Source organism: Passer montanus, unplaced genomic scaffold (assembly GCF_014805655.1).
Source record: "Passer montanus isolate IOZ18808 unplaced genomic scaffold, ASM1480565v1 scaffold38, whole genome shotgun sequence".
In the NCBI taxonomy this organism is placed as follows: Eukaryota; Metazoa; Chordata; class Aves; order Passeriformes; family Passeridae; genus Passer; species Passer montanus.
The window spans coordinates 3486867-3509656 of record NW_024368596.1 but is presented as its reverse complement, the minus strand read 5'-3'; the positions used below and the strand labels follow the sequence as shown (position 1 = coordinate 3509656).

Here is a 22790-nt window from a genome sequence, read left to right as displayed (position 1 = left end):
TCCTCCCCCTCTTCCAAATTCCACAACAAGGCCAAAAAAGCTTTAAGTTGCTTTTAATTTATTTTATCCTGTACAAACTCTAATTGTTTATAGTTTTTGGAAAGAGCAAGAGGGGAAAAGAATTTAATTGCACTGATGCAACCATCATGGGGAAATGCAGCACTGGGAGACCTATGGATTGCTGGATGAGTAATTTACACCCTGGGCTTCTGGAATGCCAGGCTGCAGGGAATTCATTCAGCACCATCAGTTCCTGCTGCTCAGCAGTGATTGTTAAGCTGGGATGCACACCTGAGCCTGCCACCTGCACATGTGAAGGAAACAGCAACAACCAGAAAGGGTTTTAATTGCTACCAATACACAACTGAGTCACAACTTACATTTTTGTGAATTCTCATTTTTAAAGAACATACATCCAAAATCCATGCATTTGATATTGATTATTTTCAAAACCTAACACAGAAAAATACCATTTAATTTTTAACTCTTGTTTTATCTTAAAACAATGAAGTAGTACCAAAGGTCTTTTTAGGTCTACAGTTTTTTTGGCCATATTGTTTTTTCTCGTTTGTGGCTTAGCCCATAAACAGAACTTCAGTGCATTGGGAAAGTGCTGCTCCCAGTACCCTGGGAGTCATCAATTCATCCAGCAAGTCATCTGCAGTAATTTTAAAAGAAGAACTTTTGGAGTCCTCAGCAGAACAATTGCTGCACACCACCAGCTCCCAATGACCCTGGAGCCCTGCCCTCACTGTGCAATGAATTCCCTCTTGCAGTTTTACCCTCCATCCTCTGTACAAACTCTTCAGCAAGCAAGGCCACAGAGCTCCTTCACTAATCAAACACAAAGCACACCTTCCAGAAAGCCAATCTCATTTTTCTGAGGTAGACTACAGAAAGTAGAACACCTAAAACATGGCAAAACTGAGCCTGCTGATGAAGATTCTCTAAGATGCTGTAAAATACACACTGTGGAAACTTCACATTTTAGTAAAGATTGAGATTTCTGGAATTGGCACCCCCTGTATTTATTTTTCCCCCTCAATAAAAGATCACTTTCTCACAGGAAGATTTCTTTAGGAAGACATCTTCCTGAAACATGTAGGTCCCTAACAAATGATTTACCATTGGAATCATCAGTCACACAATGGCTCATGGAGATCTGTACACCTCATTTCTGCACAGCTTCACCAAGACTCAGTAAAGCAGGCAGGTTTCACATGGGCACCAGCTGCTGGGGTCACTGCAGAGCTCAAACACTCAAAGAGCACCTCCACAAAACTGGCTTTTGGGGAACCTACTACGAATCCTTCCTGGATTCACCACACAAAAGCTGCTGCAGGACTTGGCATGCTCTGTAACGTGCTTTGAGGAAGAAAAGTGTGTCTGCACCTCTCAGTCCCTCTGCATGCCCAGAGCCTAATTCAACAGGCTCGTGCTCCAACTTTGACGCAAGTGCTGTTCTCCCCACAGGTCCATCCTGAAGAGCAGAGCTGCCTGTCAATAAATTAGCTAAATAACAATAATGACTTTTAAAAAGCCTGCGTATATTCAAGTCACACACAAAACTCTTCAACATTAAGATTGCAAAATTACACTCTCAAAGAATTAGGAGGTGTCAGAATGAAGATTATTTCTCCAACCTCAATTCAGCCTTCCTGTACATCTGTATAAAATCATTGGTCAAATAAATATTAAAATACTAGCTTCCCCCTTGTATTCCTCATTTACTTGGTGCACAGGCTGATGCTACTTAATTAATGAGAAGTTATTCAATATTTAGTTTTCTTTGCAGTGTCTGACCTCATCTTTTATTTATTGTTCTGAATTTAAAATGCTAAAGTTTCCTTTTCTGTACTTTCATCTCATGTCAAGAAACAAATTTATTTCTGCAGCACCCTAATGAGGTATGGGAGTATTAACACTCCGCTTTTACAAACAAGGATCTGAAGCCAGCACCTCCTAATTTAACAGAGAACTTGGGAATTCTGCAGATGGGGCATGTGGGTATCAAGCAGGACACCCAGGAAATGAGGACAAACAGAGGGATCATTCTGCTCCAGGTGAACTCCCTTACAACAGAGGAATCTTGTGGCAAAGGCAGGGAGAAACTTCATTTCTCCCAGGACACAATTCTTCCTCTGCCTGCAGCCCTGTCCCTCCAGCCTGCCTTTCCAGAAAGCCAACACCCCCAGCACCCAGAGCAATATTCACTCCTAGCTCCAATTCCAGCTAGACAAAACTCTCTCACAGACTCTGTATAAAATCCATCTCTCAGTCCTTTGATTTATTCTCAGTTCTTCAGAATTCATTGAGATTATTGCAGCCTCAGATCTCCAAATTGGAAGAATTTCTTCCAGGATATGAGTGGGACAGTTTATGAAATATAATTTAACTAAAACCTCATGTTTTCCCTAGAGATGGAGCATTTATAGAAAAACAGCCCCTTGCCCCAACAGAAGTCCTGTAAGTTTCCCAATACTTTCATATGGGAAAACATTTTTCTTAGTCACATTCTCATAAGCAGCTGAGCTTTCTTGGATTAAGTTTTACAAAACAATTCAGTCAGACACACAAATTTGGCAACTCAATGCAAACCATCAGAGCCCAGCCAAACTGTAAGCAAGGCAGAGTAGGGTCTTATAGCAGGGAAAACAAGGGGTCACCTTCAGAACACTGGCCATCTTTCAGTAAGGGCATGTTAGATTTAAACACAGTTCCACATAAATACCATCATGCCATTTCATCTGGCAGTGTCAACACAAAGGGTTTTCTGATACAATGCCTTTCCCAGGAAAAGATTCTTTTTGATTACCATTAACACAGCATCGTGCAGATGCACACGATAAAATTGCAGAAATAGGTTTCACATATTAAACTTTCAATACACACTTTAATTTAATGAAATAACATGACAAATTCAGTCTAGAAAAATCTCAAGCAGCTCAATTTTCAAGCAGCTGACAATAGCTGATTTTTTAGTAATAATGGCTCATGTTCAATTTACATTATCATGGGTAAGGAAAAGGTGGTATAGGCAGCTGAAGTATCACAGAAGTTCCTACAAAAAGACCTGAAAAGCAGCCTGGCACGAGGATGGAGGAGGAAGAGTAAAAAGAAGAAACATCATGAATTAAATTCTGTCATGAAAAACATTCAAATTAAAAAGTCAGTTCATTTCCACACTTCCTAAAGACTTATTCCCAGGGAAACCTGTTGCTGTCAGTGTATCCTCAAAGCATCCTGTACAAATTCTTACAGAACAGCATCTCCATTTTTGTCACTTCACCCTGCTCTATTTCATCACGAGATTCCTCTCTCAAATAAAACCTTCTTCAGAAGGAAATGGGTCCAACAGCCCTCACAATCACACTGTAATGGCTTGCTGTGAACGAGGCTCTCCTTCACTCTGCCACTGCTTAGAAAGAAAGGAAGTGGAAGAGTGACAGATTCTGCAAGGAACAAGAAGTTTGAAGAAGATTGTTTATTACAAGATCTTGTTACCACCTTAACCCTAGAACTGTGTACTTGCACAGCACAAGTACCATCTCCAAGGCAAGCTTTTATTACTGTCTTGTTAAGAAATCATGTAATTGGTTTGCCTGAGATGAATTTGTTGGGAAGCTGACAGCAGCTGTACTGTTTTCTACTCTCTCATTCTGCCTCTCAATTAGGAGTGGAAGCTCAAAAGATGACTCTGGACCTATCACCCAGCTGCATTCAGCTTATTTTTGCTGCTCTAGAGCACAGATTTTCAGCAGAGTATGCACCCTTTCCTTTGTCACACCAGTGTCCCCACAGTGATGCTGCCAGGCAACACTCAGCTTCTCCAGCCATCATTTCTGTCCATCACCCAGCTAAAAGCACAGAACTATTTCTGCTGCATGAGAGGAGCCTACCCAGATGAAACTCTACCCAGCAGTGCATCTACAGCTTGGTTGGGCTGGAAAATTTCCTGGGCCATTGCTCTTCAGAATGTTTTCCATGTGCTATTTAAACTATTATCTCAATGTGCTGAAAAACAGTACATTTCATTGCTGTGATTTAACATAACAGTCCAGTAAAAATGATGTAGAAACATAAAGGTGAATGTACTACAGATCTTTTAATGGTTTTTGGAGGTTGAACTTCATTTTAAAAAATCTGCTATGTACTATTTACAAGAAATAGAAATAGATTTCTCTAGTCACATAAAATTTACTATAAATAGTTAGAAGCTGATCACCCCAAAACAAAATTGGAACTTGCCTCTAACATAGCTAGCAACAGAACCAAACAGAAACACGAATATGGAGCTTGCCAGCAGCACTAAGTAGTGGGGAAAAGGGCCTGGATCCTTGGGAAGTCTGACCTCACTGCAGGCATTAACCAAAAAGCTGCAGAAGAATCTACCCACAAAGCTTCAAAAAGACTTTTCAGTGTTGGGGCTTTTTTGTTTTGCTCCCACCTCCCTCCCCCCACTTTTTTTTTGGTGGTGTTTTGGTTTTTTTTGTTTTGTTGGGTTTTTTTTTCAATTGTTACTGTAATATTGACTCAGAAATGCAGACTACATGCTGCTCCCCTATCTCATAACTAATTTTTCCCACCACTTTCCCAAACCCTCTGCCCCAAGTCCTTTTACCTGTCTTGAGCAATACCCTCAGCATTAAATATAAGCTTTTTAGACTTCTCCCTGTTGTCCATGATTCTGGCATCTTTCTGTTTGGCTTTGAGCTCTAACCAAATTTTGTACCATCATAATCAAATCCCTAGTCTTATTCCATTACCTCTCTTGCACTGAGTTATCTCAAGAAACTAACAATTTTTTTTTGTAAACAGAAGGCAAAAAGAATATTCAACTCACCAGGAAGATTTTATTTAGGGAAGCTCACATTTTTACCCATTTCTTCCAATTTCAACATTTTTCTAAGTTTTTAGTTCGACTTCTCTCCACCAAGCCACAATTCAACATAGGACCTGATTCCCTCCTCATACAACCTATTCATTCACCTGTAGCTACCTGGAACTTCTGTAATTCTTCCATGTTACTTGCCTCTTCTCCCTTCCCTTCCCTTCCCTTCCCTTCCCTGGATATTCCCAGCTTTCCCATCACCCCAAAGAGTTTCTCCTGCCTGGTACATGCAGTTTCTGTGCCCTGTGAGCCATGACATGATTCTCACACTGCTACTGATCCCTGCAATATCTGAAACCCCACTCCCAAGCAGTAATGACATGATTCTCACACTGCTACTGATCCCTGCACTCCCAACCAGTAAAAGCAGTAAAATGCTGCCAGAATTGAGTGAGCCAAGTACCATTCTTCACTAAGGAAGAGCTGATTGTAGGTTTCTGCACAGTAACCAGTTAAAATGGGTGGTGGTTGTTTTCCCTCTTTAGCTTCCTTTGCTGCCTATTTCATTCAAAAGCAGGTACTTTTCCTCCACCTTAACCATAGGGCACCTACTGCCTACATTGAGCAGGAAAATATTTACAACACTGCTAAAAACATTCTTTATCACTCAAAATACCATTGATATGAAACCATTTTTTAAACTGAATTATTCACATATATCAAAAGCAGTGTAATGCTGAGCACATGCCACTCCACAGTTATGATGAATTATTCCTGCTGGGGGAAGGATTTGAGAAAAAATAAAGTGGTTTTTTTAAACTATGCCCACTAGAGAAACTATAGTTAGGCTGTACCATATACATACTACATCCCACATAAAAACCACATAAAAACATAAGACAGCTTCATTTCCTCAGAAATTCAAGCCTTCCTCTTCACAGAATTACTACAGTTCACTTTCAGTATTGATTTTCAGGTTTTCATTCCCAAGGAATCCTTCAGGATCCTGAAGTGCTTTTGAATAGCAAAATTTGTCAACACAAGGATGGATAAAAGAGAAATTATAATGGTTACTCACTTATAGTACCACCAAGTCTTAATTGGATGGATATCTACCATGTGTTACTCTACCAGCTCAAGGACAGCCATTCACATGAAAATTGTTCAACAGTGAATGCATTTTGCCTTGTTCAGTGAGCATACTTTATCTATTCCAGCAACAGGAAAGAAAAGCTGCAGAAGAAAATGGTTATTTTAAATTCATTGCTCAGCTTAAGACTGTCAGTTTTCCAAAAACCTACTCTGTGCTTTGGAAAGGCAACAATATCTTTCACGTGAGCTTTTTGTTCCTCTCTGTGAAGAACTGGAACTCTGACAGCCTGGTTAACAGGACACTCGTAGCAAAAGGCAATCTCAAATGATGAAGACAGCAATTTTCAATAATTGCAAATTTTCAATAAACAGCAAATTTCAACACTTCCACACTTCTTCTAGAGGTGTGCTCCTGAGAGATCAAGCAAAAAGCCCTGGCCTCCTGGGAAAAGAAGGACAAAAATTATGAATTTTGGATAGCAAAATTCACAATTTCCCCACAGCTACCAGGTGGGAACTGAACAACTGACAGATTTCCAGACTCAGGAAACTGTACAAGCTGCAAGCTGATGCCACTGCTTATTAAAATCTACATCCCACTTAGATTTAGACATCTGAGACATGACAGAAATGAAGTGCTTGCCCTTCAAAATGTGTTAGAAACTCCCAAAAATGAAGATTATTTGCACACTACTAGTTTCTCCCATTCTGTGCACATTCTGATGCTCACTATAGGATACCAATTTTTCTTATGTAACTACAGTTTCTTTCAGCATCCAGGATAAGCAGTGAGTCTTTATTTTATTCTCTACTGATTGAATCCTGACACTTTGATCTATACATAAAAATTATCTTCAGTAAACTAGACTCTGGAGATCTTTATTTGACACTCAACTAGACAGAAACTACCAAGTACTGTCCAAAACCTGCCTCATTTCAGAAGAAACTCTTTGTTAACTGCAGGGATGAAATCTGCTTTGCTAAGGTAACACCCAGCTGCCTAACCCACAAGGCAATTCCTTCTCCTGACATCTCCTGCCTCATCTTTCATTCAAAAAGAGGGACTCAGGACCAGCAATGCCAAGGTGTTCCAGAGCTGTGTTTTCACCACAAAAAGGTGGTAAATCAAATGAGTGGACTTTCAAAAATATCCCAATGTCAGCTTGCTTGGAGGGGAACATACCAGGCAGTGTGACTGCAGGCAGGGATAAATGCATGAACACTCCATGTGCCAGGCAATAAGTTACATGCAGTAAGTTACACATTATCCTGTTACATGCAGGATAAAGCATTTCAGTAATTATGTTTTCCAGTTTATTGTCAGCAATTTTCCCAGTCACACTCAGGATGTTAGTTGTTGTTTTCACTGTACAATATTCTGTGTTTATTGACACTGAAGCACAGCTAACATCTGATTGCTCAACTGTTCAACACATCAAATCCTTTGGCAATAGCATCAAATAAAAGCAGCAATTGTAAGCTATTTATACACTTTACAGTCATTTCTGTATATACTGAACAAACAGCTTTACTTAATCCTACCTTTCCCTTTCATGTCTTTAAGTGAGCTGCTAACCAGCCAACAAAATTTCCCTGACTCTTCCACAGGAGTTTTGAGACTGCCTTTATCAGATGATCCCATCACAGTAGCTGGATTGAATTTCTGGGTGATAGATGGTGCTAGCCTTTTACTCTGGATGACAGTCCATACACATGAAGAAAAGAATGAATTTGAAAAATTACAGGGATTTCTACAGGGCTTCAACATGAGCACTGTGGCCAAATTTACAGAACTGAGCTTGAAGAAAAATTACCAGGCATAGAAAAATAAAAAAAAAGCCCCACATAAAACCAAAATTAAATTAAGCCCTGTCCTCCGAGGGTTAAAACATAATTTCCAAGAAAGCATAAAAAGAACTAAACATATTCTCATGGACTGTGCAAAGTTTGGTGACTAAAATGCATTATTTTCCTTGCCTCTCACAGCTTGACTTGAAAGGACTGGAACTTTTACTCATGCTCTGCATATATGAATGATGGGGTATGTTAGTTCAAAACTACTGCCCCTGCAGAGATCAGATTCAAGAACATCATTGTTGTGTCCTCCCCACCTTCCAGAGATGCCCAAGGAGATACTTAATGACAGCAGGCAGCCAGAACTCCTCAAATCACTGTCAAGAAGAGGATGACATGACTACATAGAATAGGGAAAAATATAAATCAACTGAAAAAATTCCAAACCATCATATTATCTAATGTATTCCAGACTAGCAGGGTGATACCCACAGATCCCACACCTCTACATGACAGAATGGAAGAGCTTCTCTTTCACATGTCACATACAAATACCCCCTTCTCCAACTACAAGAAAGAGCAAATCTGAAAGAGGTCTTCTCAGTCAATGAACTCAAATAAAACAGAACTTAGATCTATCTCATTTTCTTGGGACAAGAAGACAATAATGATGTAACACCTCCAAACTCAAACCAAAGAACATTTCAGTTAAGAATTAGAATGACCTCGTTGAAGCACAATTTAGCAACAAGAGATGTCCACATTTAACCTAGAATTTTCCCCAATGTTCACTTCTCAGACTCCTGAGCTTTGAACCCTATGGAAAGAGGCTGTGTGTCCTTAAATGCACAAGATATATTGCAAGACAAAATAAACAGGGCTCTTGATGCAAATAAACATGGTCAAAACCACCATCTCAGGCTTCCACAAAGCTTAGACAGAACTGAAGTTAATTCTAAGCAATCTTTATAGAACATAAGAATAATGCTAAACTCTGTATGTTCTAGAGCAATGAAGAATATGTTCAGACTGTACTACACTGGTAAAGCTTGAGACACAGATATTTGAAGATAACACAGATATTTGACAATAATACAAAAACAAATAAATGGTTATATCAAGTTAGCGTTCGGTAATTTTCAAATTAAAAGAAATTACAGGTCATATATGTTCATTTCCAATATAAAAGGCAATGAAGTGCAATGAAACTTCTCTCAGCCCATTTGAAAATCAAGTTCACTAATCAAGTGGAAATGAGGAAACTTAAAATATTGCCTCCAACCAAGACCTGCCCTTCTGCTCCTGTGAGATTTCTCTCCCATAACACCAAGCTGGTTGAAAACAGATATCAAAGATCCATTCTGATTATATTCAAAGTACTATTATTCCCTTAAATTCACCTATTGGGCTTTTTCTCCTTTTTTGGTGAGTTCCTCAAAAACAATAAACATGGTTTAGTTTTCTAAACATGTTTTTGCAGCTGATAAAACAGCACAAGGTTGCCTTGAACTAATTATCAGAGAACTTATTTATGTTAAATATTTAATTTTTTCTTATATTTAGTTGAAAATCAAGATAACACATTAAAAGGTATTCAACAAATCACCTTTTCTCAGTAGGCAGGGATGCCCATTATTTAAATCCACTGATTAAGAAATTTTTTCACTGAAGATAAGTGAAGACCTGCTGGGTGTCACAAGGGTCACTGCCTTTTTTTCTGTCATTGACTGCATCTGAATGTTACTGAATGGTTAACAGGTTGTGACACCAGACAATGCAAACACAGAGGAAAGCAAACTTAGTATATTGTGACTGCAGAAAGTGTTTATTTACTTGCTTGTATGAGTTTGTGCTTTCATAATTAGACTGGCAAATGCAATTCTGAAAAAAAAAAAAAAAAAGTAATTTCTGCTGCTAATTTGTCCAAGTAGATGTGAAACACTCCCAAATGTTGGTCATAAACATAAATTCAGGCTGGAGAGGAGGAAAGGGATGATGTATCAAGACAAAACTTATGTGGCAGAATTAAAAAGCTGAAACCCTTTCCACGAAAAGCAGGTGGCAGGAAGGTTAAGGCAGTTTCCAGGACCACCACATTTTGTTCCCTTCAGCTGCTGGAGGAGGGACCTGCTCTCACACAGTGAACAGAGTGACTGAGGAGCATCTCCCAGAGAGGCAGGCAGAGCACTCAGCAGTGAGCAGAGCTTTCACTAAGAGATGACAGCTCTGGTATTTCCTCATTATGTCATCTCTTTCTCACCCTCCCTCTTTTGGACCAGGAGTGGCTTTCATGTGGTTCACAAAGCCTGCTTGCTCTCAGGGCCTGGAGATCTTAATCAAATCCAAGTCATAAACCAACACTGCTGCAGCTAGTGCAAACAGCACCCAAATGGTACTCAGCAAACAGCCTGAAGGAAAGATGGTATTCAGCTAAAAAGCAGCTGAAAATTTCACTTGAAAATAGTATAACCTAAAATACACCATCTTTCAAAGTTTTAACAAGTAAGAGAAACAAAGCAGCTCAAAGGAAACACCTTTGTGAGAAAAGCAAACAACTCAGATTTTTCCAGGGCCTTAAAAAGGTATTTCTCAGAAACCTGGACTTCCACCAGTGTAGTGGCCTTGAAACTTCCCTTGGAAAACCATCTTTTACAACAGCCTCTGACTTGTGGATGTCTAATAAATCTGAAACTCACATCTCATTCGAACTGCTAGAAGATGAAAGCACCTTTTGAGCAATCACTTAATACAGGTAATTTATCACAATATGCTTGGAGGTACCTTGGAATGTTACCTTAATAAAGAGATGGTGTAGTACACTCAGATATATTATGGTTGTGACACAATCTGAATGTTCTTTCTTCAGACTTCTAAGCATGAGAACATATGGAGCATTTGTCTGATGAGATTTAGAGATTTATCTGAATAGCAGACATTACTTGTAAGAACAAATACTGGAGAATCAAGGAGCATGTAAAGGCAGTGTTTAATCTTTAGTATGTCAGCTCAAAATTGTAAAAGTCAATTGAAAACAAGCATCCCTGGGATGCTTAGAGAGCCTGCAAAATGAGTTGGTTAGTCCAGTTCCTTCAGAAACTGCTGCTGTAATTTATGTCAGGGCTGGGGAAAGGGCAAAACACGATCAAAAACAAAGGTACACAAAAACTAGGAGAAGGTTAAGGCAATAAAAGTATTAAAAAGTGTTACAAAGTATTATAAAAGTAATCTTCTGGCAAAAAAAAGACTGTTAATCTTTACAAGCTAATACAGTGATACTGTAACTCCCTAGCTTGTGAGTGACTGTAGAAAAAGGAAAACATCCTTTTTCCAAGTTTGACCACATTATCTTCATGACAAACACCTTTTTCCCTATCAGCTGAAATACCTGCAACAGATGAGCAGTTTTGTATTAAATGCTGCATTTCACACTAGGAAAAACACTAATTTCCCTTAATCTCTGTGGCCTTCAGTAAAACACGTGAGAGCTCCTACCTGAGGCCGCATCCTGGGGTTCCACCTGATGTAGTAGTTCACCCACAGCTCCAAGTGGTTCAGACTGGCAACAGGATACAGGACATGGTTTTCATAGTTTACATAGAAGGGATTTGTGAATTCCTCCAACTGGCTGTTGATATAGGACCACAGAGATACAGTCTTTGTGCTCACCTCCTGATTGAAAAAAGTTAAAAAATTAATGACATGGATTGCGAAATTTTAAAATATTATGTTAATATCTACAAATCAGTAATTCTGTCAGAATTTTACCTTATCTACTAGAAAATTACAGACAGTCTGAGAACACTTCCAGTAGCTGATCATTGAACAGCCTTAAAACTTTAGCAAAACATCTGAACACTTATTTTGGTCCAAGACTAATAGAGAAAGGAGATTTAGACATATTATCTTCAGAGATATGAGCAACTAAAGGCTGGTTGCTCATAATTTACAGCAATATATACAGCTACTTAAATACATGCTTACACACTGACCAACTACACTAAAAAGATTAGCTTTAACAAGAATATCAGTGAAGAGACAGGATATTTGGAAGATCCAAAACAGTGTCTGTGAATAATAATATTTCAATCTTCCCACTCATACTATTTCCTCCTAACAAATAATTGATATTATGCTTTAAACTGACTACTTGTGCCTTCTGAAAGTTGTATTACTCTATATTTAATCAGCATAATAATGGTTAGATCAAAGATTGGAAATCTGAACTTACATCAGATTCATCTTGCAAATTTAAACTCCTTCAGTGTTGTAAAGCATGTGTTTCTACTACCGCTGTGTCTGAAATTGCATTTCTCTATTGAGAATTGCATCTGACTATTTATTTATGAAAGAAAGCTGTCTGGAAACCCTGCATTTGCTGAGAACATGTTATTCAGCTCCATCTTGTGGTATTTACATGCAACTTTTCCTCTACAGAAGCAGTAGAGACAAATTTAAAAAAAAAAAAAGCAGAACTAAATATAACAAGGAATTGTAACTTGCTCAAAAAAAAGAGACAGTAAAAACAACAAAGCCACAAGTAAGCAAAAGTGAACTTGGAATAGCAACAAACTTCTATTTTTTCTTCACAATCACATAATATTTCATTGAATCCTAATTTCATTCATTTCGATGATTTTAATTTCTGCAGTCCTCAACCACAAATTCCATCCAGTTATGTCCTATAGTAACCTGCCATGTCATCCATAGGAGTTCCTTCTGAAACAGTGAAAGAAATGCTAATATAATTTGATAATTACTATTATTTAAAATTTTGTGTTTTGGCTAAATGTACCTGCAAGAGGACTTACTAAAACCCTCAACCCCACAGACAGATGATAACTAAAGAAACCTAAGTGCCTAAAGAAACCTAACAGCAGGGCATTAGTATATATTTCTCATACCATGAAATTTTAGTGTCTGCATTGTTTTTTAAGACTATGTGACAAATGTATTTAAAAACACAGCTCAGACATTCTTAGGTAATTTTCTAAGCATTTTTAATATAAAAATCAGAAAACCAAGAATGTGCATCATACTAATTATTTACCTCTTTTAATCTCTCTTTTTCACAGTTGCATAAGAAAGTCCCGAAGAGACAACTATAAAGGTGATCCAGAATGGTGATCAAAAATAACTCATTGAATTCAAAGGCTGCAGGAAACTGATATTAAAGAAAAAGGATAAAATTACTTTCAGCGTTATTTTAAGCAGTGTAGAAAGGAAGAAAATCAGACATAAGAAGTAACAAAATAATCTAGGTAAGATTTTTGTCCTATTTAGGGATTATTTGCAGGAAAACTCAGCAATTCCAGTGACTCCCACTTCAATAATTCATTTCACCTATGTACTTCTCTAAAAATACTTCTCAGAGCTATACTTCATATTCATTATCCAAGTACACCAGAATACAAACATTAGCTGATATGAAACTGCTGATATAAAGCAATCCATTTTAAGAAGCTCTACCAGTGTTCTGTTCTACCCCAAGCTCTCTTAAACATATGCTTTATATCTCTTATTACAGAACAAGAAAACATTTTGGGAGTAAATAAAAAAGAAAAAAATAAGATAATGGCATTTAAGAGTTTTATTTCCTATTTCAACATGCAACAGATTGAATAATAAAGACTACTACACATACATTGTGCTTAACATTTAATTAAAACTTCTTCCACTTTCTACTCAAGTAAATTACTTTTCTCCATTTCACCCTGAGTTTACCATCAGCTATATACAATAAGCCTTTAATCCCTCTTCTTCTATATGGGAAAGTAAATCCTGTACACCTGAAATGAAAGAATTCTTATTCCCCTGAGTACCTATTAGGTATTTTATTCACAAGCAGAGGTTACCTGATATATTCTAAGACAAACAGTCAGAAAACTGAAAATGTTTCTCCTAATATGTAGAGCTGTAGAAATTCATAAAGGAAGAAATTACTGCAAAATGCATGGGGCTGCTACCCATTCAGATGGAAAAAGTCCTTCTTCAATCAAATTTTATGGTAAGACTAAAAGTGGCAACTGCTTGATGTGCCAAAATAACTTTGTGTCCAGTATGACAAGGGGAGCAAATACAGACATGGAATGGTAGACATTTAGAAGAATAACAAATTGAGAAGACTTAAGGAAAACTTAAGAGGCAGCATTTCTCTCATTAACAATAAAGAACATGTAATAAGAGAATAATGTTCAGGACAAATTAAACAGACTTTGTGCATTCCTTCTAGAAGAGTACATCTTCACAGAAGTCTAAAAGTTTTAGATTCTTAAGGCAGAATTTCCTGCTATATGGAGAAATCTGAAGTCAATACTTCAGATGTGCAGAAAGCAGAGGACTGTTTTCTGTTTTGTGCCACTGAAGAACACTGAATACCTTGGTGAGTGACTCAAGAGCTACTTAAAATAAAGATGACTCCTATAGTTAGGAGGAATAACAGCAATTGGGACTGTGGGTGAACTAGCTGATCCAGAAATTCCTCTCCAGTGTCAGCTGTGATTTATGAAGGGCAAATGTTTATTCATGTTAAAAGTAAAGAGTTGAATAACACACAATGGGTGTGCTTGAATTAAACCCAGAAAGTGCTAAGTTTTAAACAATGTTTTATAAAAAAGAAGACTGATCTAAGACAAACATTGTAAAAGCATTCTCTTTCCAGGACTTCTCAAGCTAACACATAGCACCTTTTGACTGAAAATTTTGAGTAAGGAGATTATCAGCATCATGACACAGAAAATGAATGGAAGCCTTCTTATGACTGCTATAGATTGTGCAGTGTTCAGCAGCACAGTGTGCTCACACTGGGGCTTCCCTTGCAAATCATGGCTTGTTTTCAACCTCCTCACCATTTGCTTTCATAAGGCATAGAGGAAACTAGGATTATCAAAATCTCTTTTTCAGTCATGTTCATAAGTTAACTACTTTTGAACTTCCTTCTCTCTAGGAAATCATGCCAAAACTTAATTACAAAACAATGATGTTAAAAACACAGCTATTACTTTAAGGAAGTATGAACAGAACTTGACAAGCAGGTGTGCTGAACCAAGTCAGGAGAAAATTCACTGGGTCCCAGATCTCAGCCTGCTGTGTCCAACTGAAAGCAGCAATCAGATACAGAGAGCAAAAATAATTTGCAAAGCATCAAAATGATGTTTGGAAAAAACTTTGAAGACAAAATGTCTCCTAAAGGGACTCTCTTTAACTGAAAGCATTTAATGAGCCTTGTCACATCAGGGTTCTGTGTTGTGACAGGTCCATACTAATCAGAAGGAGGCTGACATGGCCACTATTCCAATCCAGTGAAGCATATTCAAAATTCCATACATCAGTGGTTGCTCTCCAACTAGTTTATTAATAAGTGATAGCACATTATTGAAACCCTGTCTTTGGATACAAGAGTTGTACTGTTGGAGCTGATGTATCAAGACTGTAGAGCTTCTATTACTGCTGCTGAAAAATCACTGACCTAAAAATGCCTTTCTCTGTAGTTCCAAGTCTATTAGTGTCTGCTTGAAGATTCAGGTGGAAAAATTCCCCAAATGGAAATTTACTTCTTCTCAAATCCACTAATTATGAGAAAACACACGGGTCATTAAAATCTCCCACTTGTTGCTGTGGGAGTTGTTGGGGGTTTTTGTAAAGTGGCATTTAAAAAAAGAAATTATCTTGTTTAAGTCTGATGATGACAAGTGGCATTTGATTCAGAGACATGCAAAATACACTTGCTTTTTAATCCATGAACTTGTTCTGTACTACAGAAACACTGAAACACTTGGCAGAACAACTGTGCAATGGACAATAATGGTTAACTGAACACCAGACAGAGGAACAGTGCACTGCTGAATCCAGTGAAAAATGCATCTACAGCAACAGCTGACACCCAGTAACAAACAGGATGAAACTTTCTGCTGACTTTCTGCAGACCTTCCTCCTGTGAGGGTTCTGTGCATGAAAGGTAGGAAGTTAAACTGCAGTGCTACATGCCAACTGTACAGTTTTTCATTTTTAACCAGGCATTAGTATTTCATCAGCTCACATGTGGCCTTTCCAGTTTGACATCTGCTACTCAGTATCACTAGAATTTACTAACAGAGGAGGGAAATCACTTCACCATGAGGTTTTTTATTAAAATTTGATGTCAATGTACTTCTCTCAAGTTCTCTGTTATTTTACTTGTGTGTCATGAAGACCATAAACCCAAGGGAAAATATAAAGCTGTCAAGGCCTAAATTTCATTGTCTCAAGCTATCTGGAAATTTGTATCCTAGTGGAAGTTAGAGATTTTCTCACTGTTTTAGGGTGACTGTTTTAAGAATGTAACTCTTAGGCCCCAAAAGAGCCTATTTGCTTGCTTTTAGCCCATGCCCAAACCAGAGCCCTGACACCCTGCAGTCATTAACACTGACTTAAGCTTTGGAACATTTCACATATGTTTACCATGAATTCTAAAGCACAAAACTATCACTGTTTCATGAGCAAATGATCTACACAATGATAAAACAGAATCCTGATTTTCAAAGGTCTGTGTCAAGGTAATGACAGTCTTCACATCTATTCTTTAAGTGTTCAAGTCAACTGAAAAATTAAAATAAGTGGGCAGGAACTGTTCAAGAATAACTTTTTCTATTGTTTTTCCTGTGCAACATTAACGATTTTTCAACGTCACTGCTGTTTATGAATTTCAGAACAATTTCTGGATCCAGGTTTTGAACAGATGTGGTATTGGCAAAATGTTTCATAGATTCTCTGCCCCCATCCCCTTCTCTTTTTTAAACTAGAGGCAGCTAAACTGTTTATAGCAAGAAATAGGAGGCAGCAAGGGAGATCACAAAAACAGAAGAGGCTGCTCTCAATTAAGGATCTCCCCAGAGGACTTTTGTTCCTACCAGGTGTTTAGAACTGCTCCTCTTTGCTATTGTTATTAGCTTTCCTTTGAAAGAGGGACAGGATTTTTCATTTATTTTCTCCAGCCATACTAAACAGCACATTAATGCTGAAATACAGACACACAGAAAGTCTACAAGCCCCTCTGGACAAGGGCCCAGTATAACAGCAGGGAACTTTCATAAAGCACCAAAGATGACTGTTTTGAATACAAGTTTTGGAAGCTATGATGTAAGTTTTAACAACCACGCTCAGAACAATAAGACTAAGGTAAGAGATCTGGGAGTGCCAGGATCATATGGAACTAGACTGTTACCCTCCTCTCTTCAAAACAAATCACATACCATAGAGACTTCAGTATAACAGCTTTTACCACAAGAGCACAGACCCATGCTAGGCTTCAAGGAGGTAAAAAAAAAAAAAGGCAAGAAGAAAAAAGAAAAGATAGAGGGGACGGTAAAAACCAAAGGAAGTCAAGCACCAAGAACCTCTAAATCACTTGGACATAAAGCATTCATGTGGACAACCTCTTTCAATAAGCCCATTAAAGAATGACAAGATAAAAGCACAAAAAAAAGCTTAGGCTTTTGCTCATGGAGGCACAAATACAGAAAACTAAGACTAAATTAATTTGATAACATTTCAGAACAAAAATGAGAATCTGAATATTTTGGTATCTTAAGAATCACTAATTTCAGAGATCTCCCCTGATCTAGAGGTAAGAACAGTGATGGAAGTAAGGAAACTTATCAGAGAATAGGCTTGTGTAGTATAAATGCTGTCCTGTATACATAAAAATATGTATGAAAATGTTCACATTTTAGATCTATATAAAAGAACTCTACTACCCTCAGCTCACAATCAGCCCAGATTTTTGCTGTTTCTTAAGGACAATCTAAATCCATATGAACATTTACTCTACCAGTGAACATGCAACACAGATAATTTATTTCATCAACAACTCCTTTATATAAACAGCAAACCATTTGTAAGCCTGTTTTAAACAGAAAAAAATTGCTGGTATTTTGGTTTCAAGACAAAATCTCTACTCTAGCTCCTTGTACCTCATTTTCAACAGAAATTTCCCTCTGTGTACATAGTGGAGCCACAGAGCAACTAAATTTAGGTAAACATGCTACTACTCTGTAAAGGAATGTGTTCTACACAAATTTCCAAGATAAATACTGATACCTCATAGAAATACACTCTTCAGCACCTTACCTGCCTTGTCATTTGCCAAACACAGTCAATGAACTGCAGGAAGATGGGAGATCTGTCGGCATCCGCGTGATCATCATCTCCATGTCCCACTCGCTGGAAGTCAGAGCACACTGATTTCAGCCTGGTGTGTCTGCAGTGCCATCCCAACACTGCAAAGCTCAGGAACTCTTAAATATGTTCCAGGAATGAACAAGACAAGCAAGTCCTCCATAACATTAACCTGCATTTTCCAACTACTAAAAATGCATCCCAATATTAACTTACAGACATCCCTTCAGCATTGAGCAGAGCTGGAAAGGTCTGCCAGTTGCTTCCCCATCTTCACTGCACAGCCACTGATTTCTACCAGTGGGTGAAACAGGTAGGAATTTATTAAGACTAAACTGAAAAAAATGGTTATTCCATATCCACCTGTCATAACTACATGCCATTTCTACTAAATAATCCTAAGAGTCAGAGCCCACAGAATGTCATAACAATTTATTCTAATTCCCCACTAGCCCATGTGTTAAATAAACACCTCAACCTTAAATCAGAGTAATAACTCCAGCCATTTTACACTTTAGAAACCTTAATTGTTTTCCTTGGTTCTCCATAACATAAGTTACAATCCCTCATTCTCATAAAAAAGCCACATGACTTTTCCTCACCATTGCATTCAAACCACTTCACTTTTATTTACTTTATATTATACACATAGAGGTTTCTTGTTAAAAATGAACGGGTCACAGTTCTCTGACACACTCAGACCATTAAAAGGACACCAGAGACAATAACTAAAATGCAGCAGAGTACTGTGACAAAACTGCTAGTCAAAGTAAAAGCCCTGAAGGTGACAAACTGCACGTTAAATTTTCCAGCTTACCATTGCAAATCTATGTCCAAAACTTATCCATTCTTTCTCTACAAGAACTTCAAAGCCCTTGATGGTTCTGTAATAGCTGTCCAGCATGAGCATGGCCAGTGCAGTGAGCTGTGCAGTTCGGTCCCAGCCATCACTGCAGTGCACCACTACAGAGGTTTTACCAGACTCAATTTTATCCGCAATTCTTACTGCTCCAGCAAGAAGCATCTTAAACAAAAACAAAGATACAAGCATATTAAATACTACCAAAACTCTAAAAAAAAAATTATACTCTTTAAGTCATTATGTTTTAAAATTTCAGATTAATTACATAATCATCCTGATGACAATGCTTTAAATTAGAGATTTCCAAACAGTGGTGTGCATGTTCTAGAGGTACAAAGACTCTGTGCACTCTCTTGTCCAGACAGAGATCTTACCAGCTCTCCATTACTAGCAGCACATAACAAATGAACCTGGGAATCCCTTCTCTAAATTAATTGATATTCTGTATTATGATGAAAAGACACAAATCCTGTAATCTATTCCAAAGGCTGAAGTTTCGAAGTTTTCAAAAGTTCATTTCACATGAATCACTCTTTCTTGCTCCATTTTCAAGTTCAACTAAAACTACTGAGTTTAGAGAAAAGGACAAAGCGTCCAGCTAGTCTGTACCAAAACACAACCCAAACAAACCCAGAAACCCCTGGCTGGGAGCCAGTTCTGATTTGTTGTTGCATGAAGAATACATGACATTCAGCTTCTGAGCTGACCATCAACAGCCTGGATTCAGGATTATGGCAGAACTGAAGGATGCCAGAGGGGAAATATCAAGCAACAATACAGAAGTGTCTATGAGAGAACAGAGTTTGTGGTATGAACTAGTTAACTGCCAATTATTTCAGTTAGAAAGCTCTATTGCATTAACACAGTTTGGTCTTCAATAAAAGCAGAAAACAAATCTATTTAACATACAGGTATGCAATAGCTTGCTTTAAAGAGAACACAGATGCTTCTGAAGGAAAACAGCTGGAAATAAACAACAGAACAGGTACAGGAAATGAGCAGGGAATGGGAGACAAAAGCACATTTACTATTAATTCAGCAGATATCTGCGGAGTATATGAAGCACGTTATTGCACTTCAGACAACAGCCTTTAGAAAACAGCTTCCTCTACAAATTTATTATTCTTTACAGATTCTTCAAAACTGGTATTTCAGTTAGGGCTCCTAATGAATAACTGGCTTTGGATTGGTTTACAAAATGAGAATTGAAAAATAGTTAATAACACAAGTTCTACCCTCAGACAGAAAATACTCCAGGTATGCAACAAGCACCAAGTGCCTCTACTCATGTTGTTATTACTCTCTGCACACACTCAGAGTTACAGGTGCCCTCACTCCTACACCATCTCTGGAGCACTGTGGGTGCCAGGGGTTGGAAGGTGAGTTTCCAGTAATGCATTGCATTCAACTGGGACACATCCACACTGGTTTGAGCCCAGAAAACAGCAGATGTGTTTAGAGTAAAGCTGTGGACTGTTAGTGCTATTGCAAGCCAAATCAAAAGGCAGAGAACTCTTGGAAGAAATCTCAGAGAGATACTATCAACACTGTTAACACAATAATGGCAGCCTTTAAGAAATCAGTTTCTGCTGTCAGTACCACTGAAGTGAAGTAGCATGTAAGGGACAGATCCATGAAGAATGTCACACATGCATCAACTCTTTGAAACAATTTAAATGGATTTCCAATTGCTATGCTATTGTCACCTGTCTGACAGGGGTATTAAAGTTCACTCCTGAACTGCCTGATCCAAGAACCCCACCAGAGTCAGTGGCAATGAAAGGTGACCACAAACACAAAACAGATGACTGTAAAAGGCCAGGCTGATAAGAAAAGCTTTCCAGATGCTTACATTCTCAAAGCTGTTTCAAATAGTTACAATTCAAGCAAACAATAAAATTAAACTGTTCACAAAATATCATTAAATCTGGCTCTTAATTTCGTGTTTGCTCCCTCTACTGGCTCTGCTGCAGTTGTCAGCAGGCACTGCTTAACAGAGTCAAACTAATGAATGATCCCAAACATGTTTTGCATGAGTGACATTTGAGCCAGCTTCTAATCAAACAAATTCCACTCCATCTATATTACTCATAAACTGAGGATTAAATGTGGTAATGAAATAATCTACTCTACAATAATTTCAAAGGTTAGTGAAACTGACTGTAAAACTGAGTGTGGTAGTGATTTATTTTAATATTATGTCAAATAATGGGGCAGATGATAACCTGATAGATCACTGGTTACAAACAGCTCATGAAAATGTAGGTGCCCATCACGAGAACTGTAACATTGCACTGAAGGAGGGAAGGATGAGAAAGACTGTGGAATTCACAGTCAAGTTCTTTTGGCAGTGGCTCAAATATACTCTGAAGTTCCCAGTGCATTCTTCCAAACAAGAGGGATAACCCTAGACTGCCCACAAACATTCCTTCTCAAGAAAATAAAACACAGCAGTAAATATGACACTGCATTACTGGGAATTAACTCACTATCTCCCAGGACATAAAACTAGAAATACCACATTATTATGGGATGCTTAAAATGCTGTGTTATAAGAGATTATTTAAAAATTACACTTTTCCACAAGAGTATTCTGATTAAAGCAACGTGCTTGAGTTTCAGCATTATTTTAGCAATATTTCAGAAGTGCAAGTTAAAAACATAGTTTAAAAAAGTAATTGATTTTCCACATCAGAAGCATTTTACCCTTATGTATTCCAGCCAGTGTGTGGAGTCCACGTTTGACAGCCACCGAGTCTCATCAATCGTGGGATAAACAATTTCTTTAAGTTTCCGCAGGGATTCTCTCATGACATGAATATTATGAATCTCCAGAAAAACCAGCTCTGCATTTGGGTAGGCACTTTCACTTTCATATCCTCCACCTTTAGCCTGGCATTCAAAAGGTAAAAACAGACAATGATTAGAACATGCAAAGGAGTTCAGTAAAAGGTGGAGAGTTATTTTACTCAAGTTTCAGCATTTTCTGAGAGAAGGGATTATTTTAATGCTGATAAAAATATATGCTTCTGTTTTTCTTAAAAAAGGGTTTTTTTTTTTTTAGGTGAAGGAAATTCTAATTGTAACAGGCTACATTTGATAATACAACCATATACCTTCACTGTTTTATTAATGAAAGCTTTGGTCTTCTGTGAGCTTTACTGCATTATTTCTCAGCTATATCTTCATGCTGCCTTTGATTCCTGTCAGCCTTTCTAAAATGGTACAAGCAACTTACCTTCCTTCCCCTTTCAGGGACCCTTTCTTATCTTTTTTCAACATTCTGATATCTGGCTCAGATATCTTCAGCCTTGTAATAAGGCTGATGAACTAATGCCAGTTATGATACAAACCTACCTTGTTTGTATCTGCAACACTATTCTGCCTGGCATCAAAGATGATGAGTTTATGTGACTGAGCATTGGCATCCATAATTGTCTGTAAATATTTTTCATCTTCCTTGCAACGTTTATCATTTGGCCCAACTGATGGCTGACTGCATCGTGTTATTGTTGCTTGACTCTCAGGATGAATCCAGGATAACACCTGCAACAAGAGAAAACTATTTAATTTACTACACTACTATAAAAGCAGCAGGTCAGAGAACAACCAGACAATCACATTGCCTGTCTGGCATTATTTTCTGGCAAATCAACAAATGCAAGTTTAAGGACAGGCTGATGTAAAAACATATTGACAGCACACTAGCACTGACTGCTCATCCCAAATCTGAGCCTGAACTACACAGTGATTGTAAAGATCTTAGCTTTTATTTCTAAAAGCAACTAAGTGTGTATTATTCTAATTGGGGAAAAAAAAAGGGCAATGAAGGAATAAAAACTGCTTCCATGTGGAACACTATGGACCTATACACCACCTTTCTAAGCAAGAAAACCAACACAATCTAACATATTTAAAGGAGTTCTAATGCTACCTTGTCTACTCACAAGCAAAGCACTATGGCTATGACACATTCTACTCCAAATCAGAACATCAGAACACAAGCTCATACATGCCAGAGCACCAGATACCACTGTGGCCTAGAAGTGCTAATCCAAA

At 37.9% G+C, this 22790-nt stretch overlaps 1 protein-coding gene across 5 annotated transcripts in view; it reads right to left on the bottom strand.

The window, feature by feature from the left end:
* Positions 1 to 22790, bottom strand: part of MTMR1 (myotubularin related protein 1) — a 35282-nt gene that overhangs the window by 2789 nt on the left and 9703 nt on the right. For all 5 annotated transcript variants that reach the window (XM_039717401.1, XM_039717403.1, XM_039717405.1 and 2 more), the window contains 6 exons: positions 22089 to 22277; positions 21438 to 21623; positions 18687 to 18893; positions 17822 to 17914; positions 12765 to 12878; positions 11210 to 11386 (listed from right to left, as the gene is read on the bottom strand). In XM_039717401.1, coding sequence (XP_039573335.1) covers positions 11210 to 11386; positions 12765 to 12878; positions 17822 to 17914; positions 18687 to 18893; positions 21438 to 21623; positions 22089 to 22277 — 966 coding nt within the window. The remainder of the gene's footprint in view (positions 1 to 11209; positions 11387 to 12764; positions 12879 to 17821; positions 17915 to 18686; positions 18894 to 21437; positions 21624 to 22088; positions 22278 to 22790) is intronic.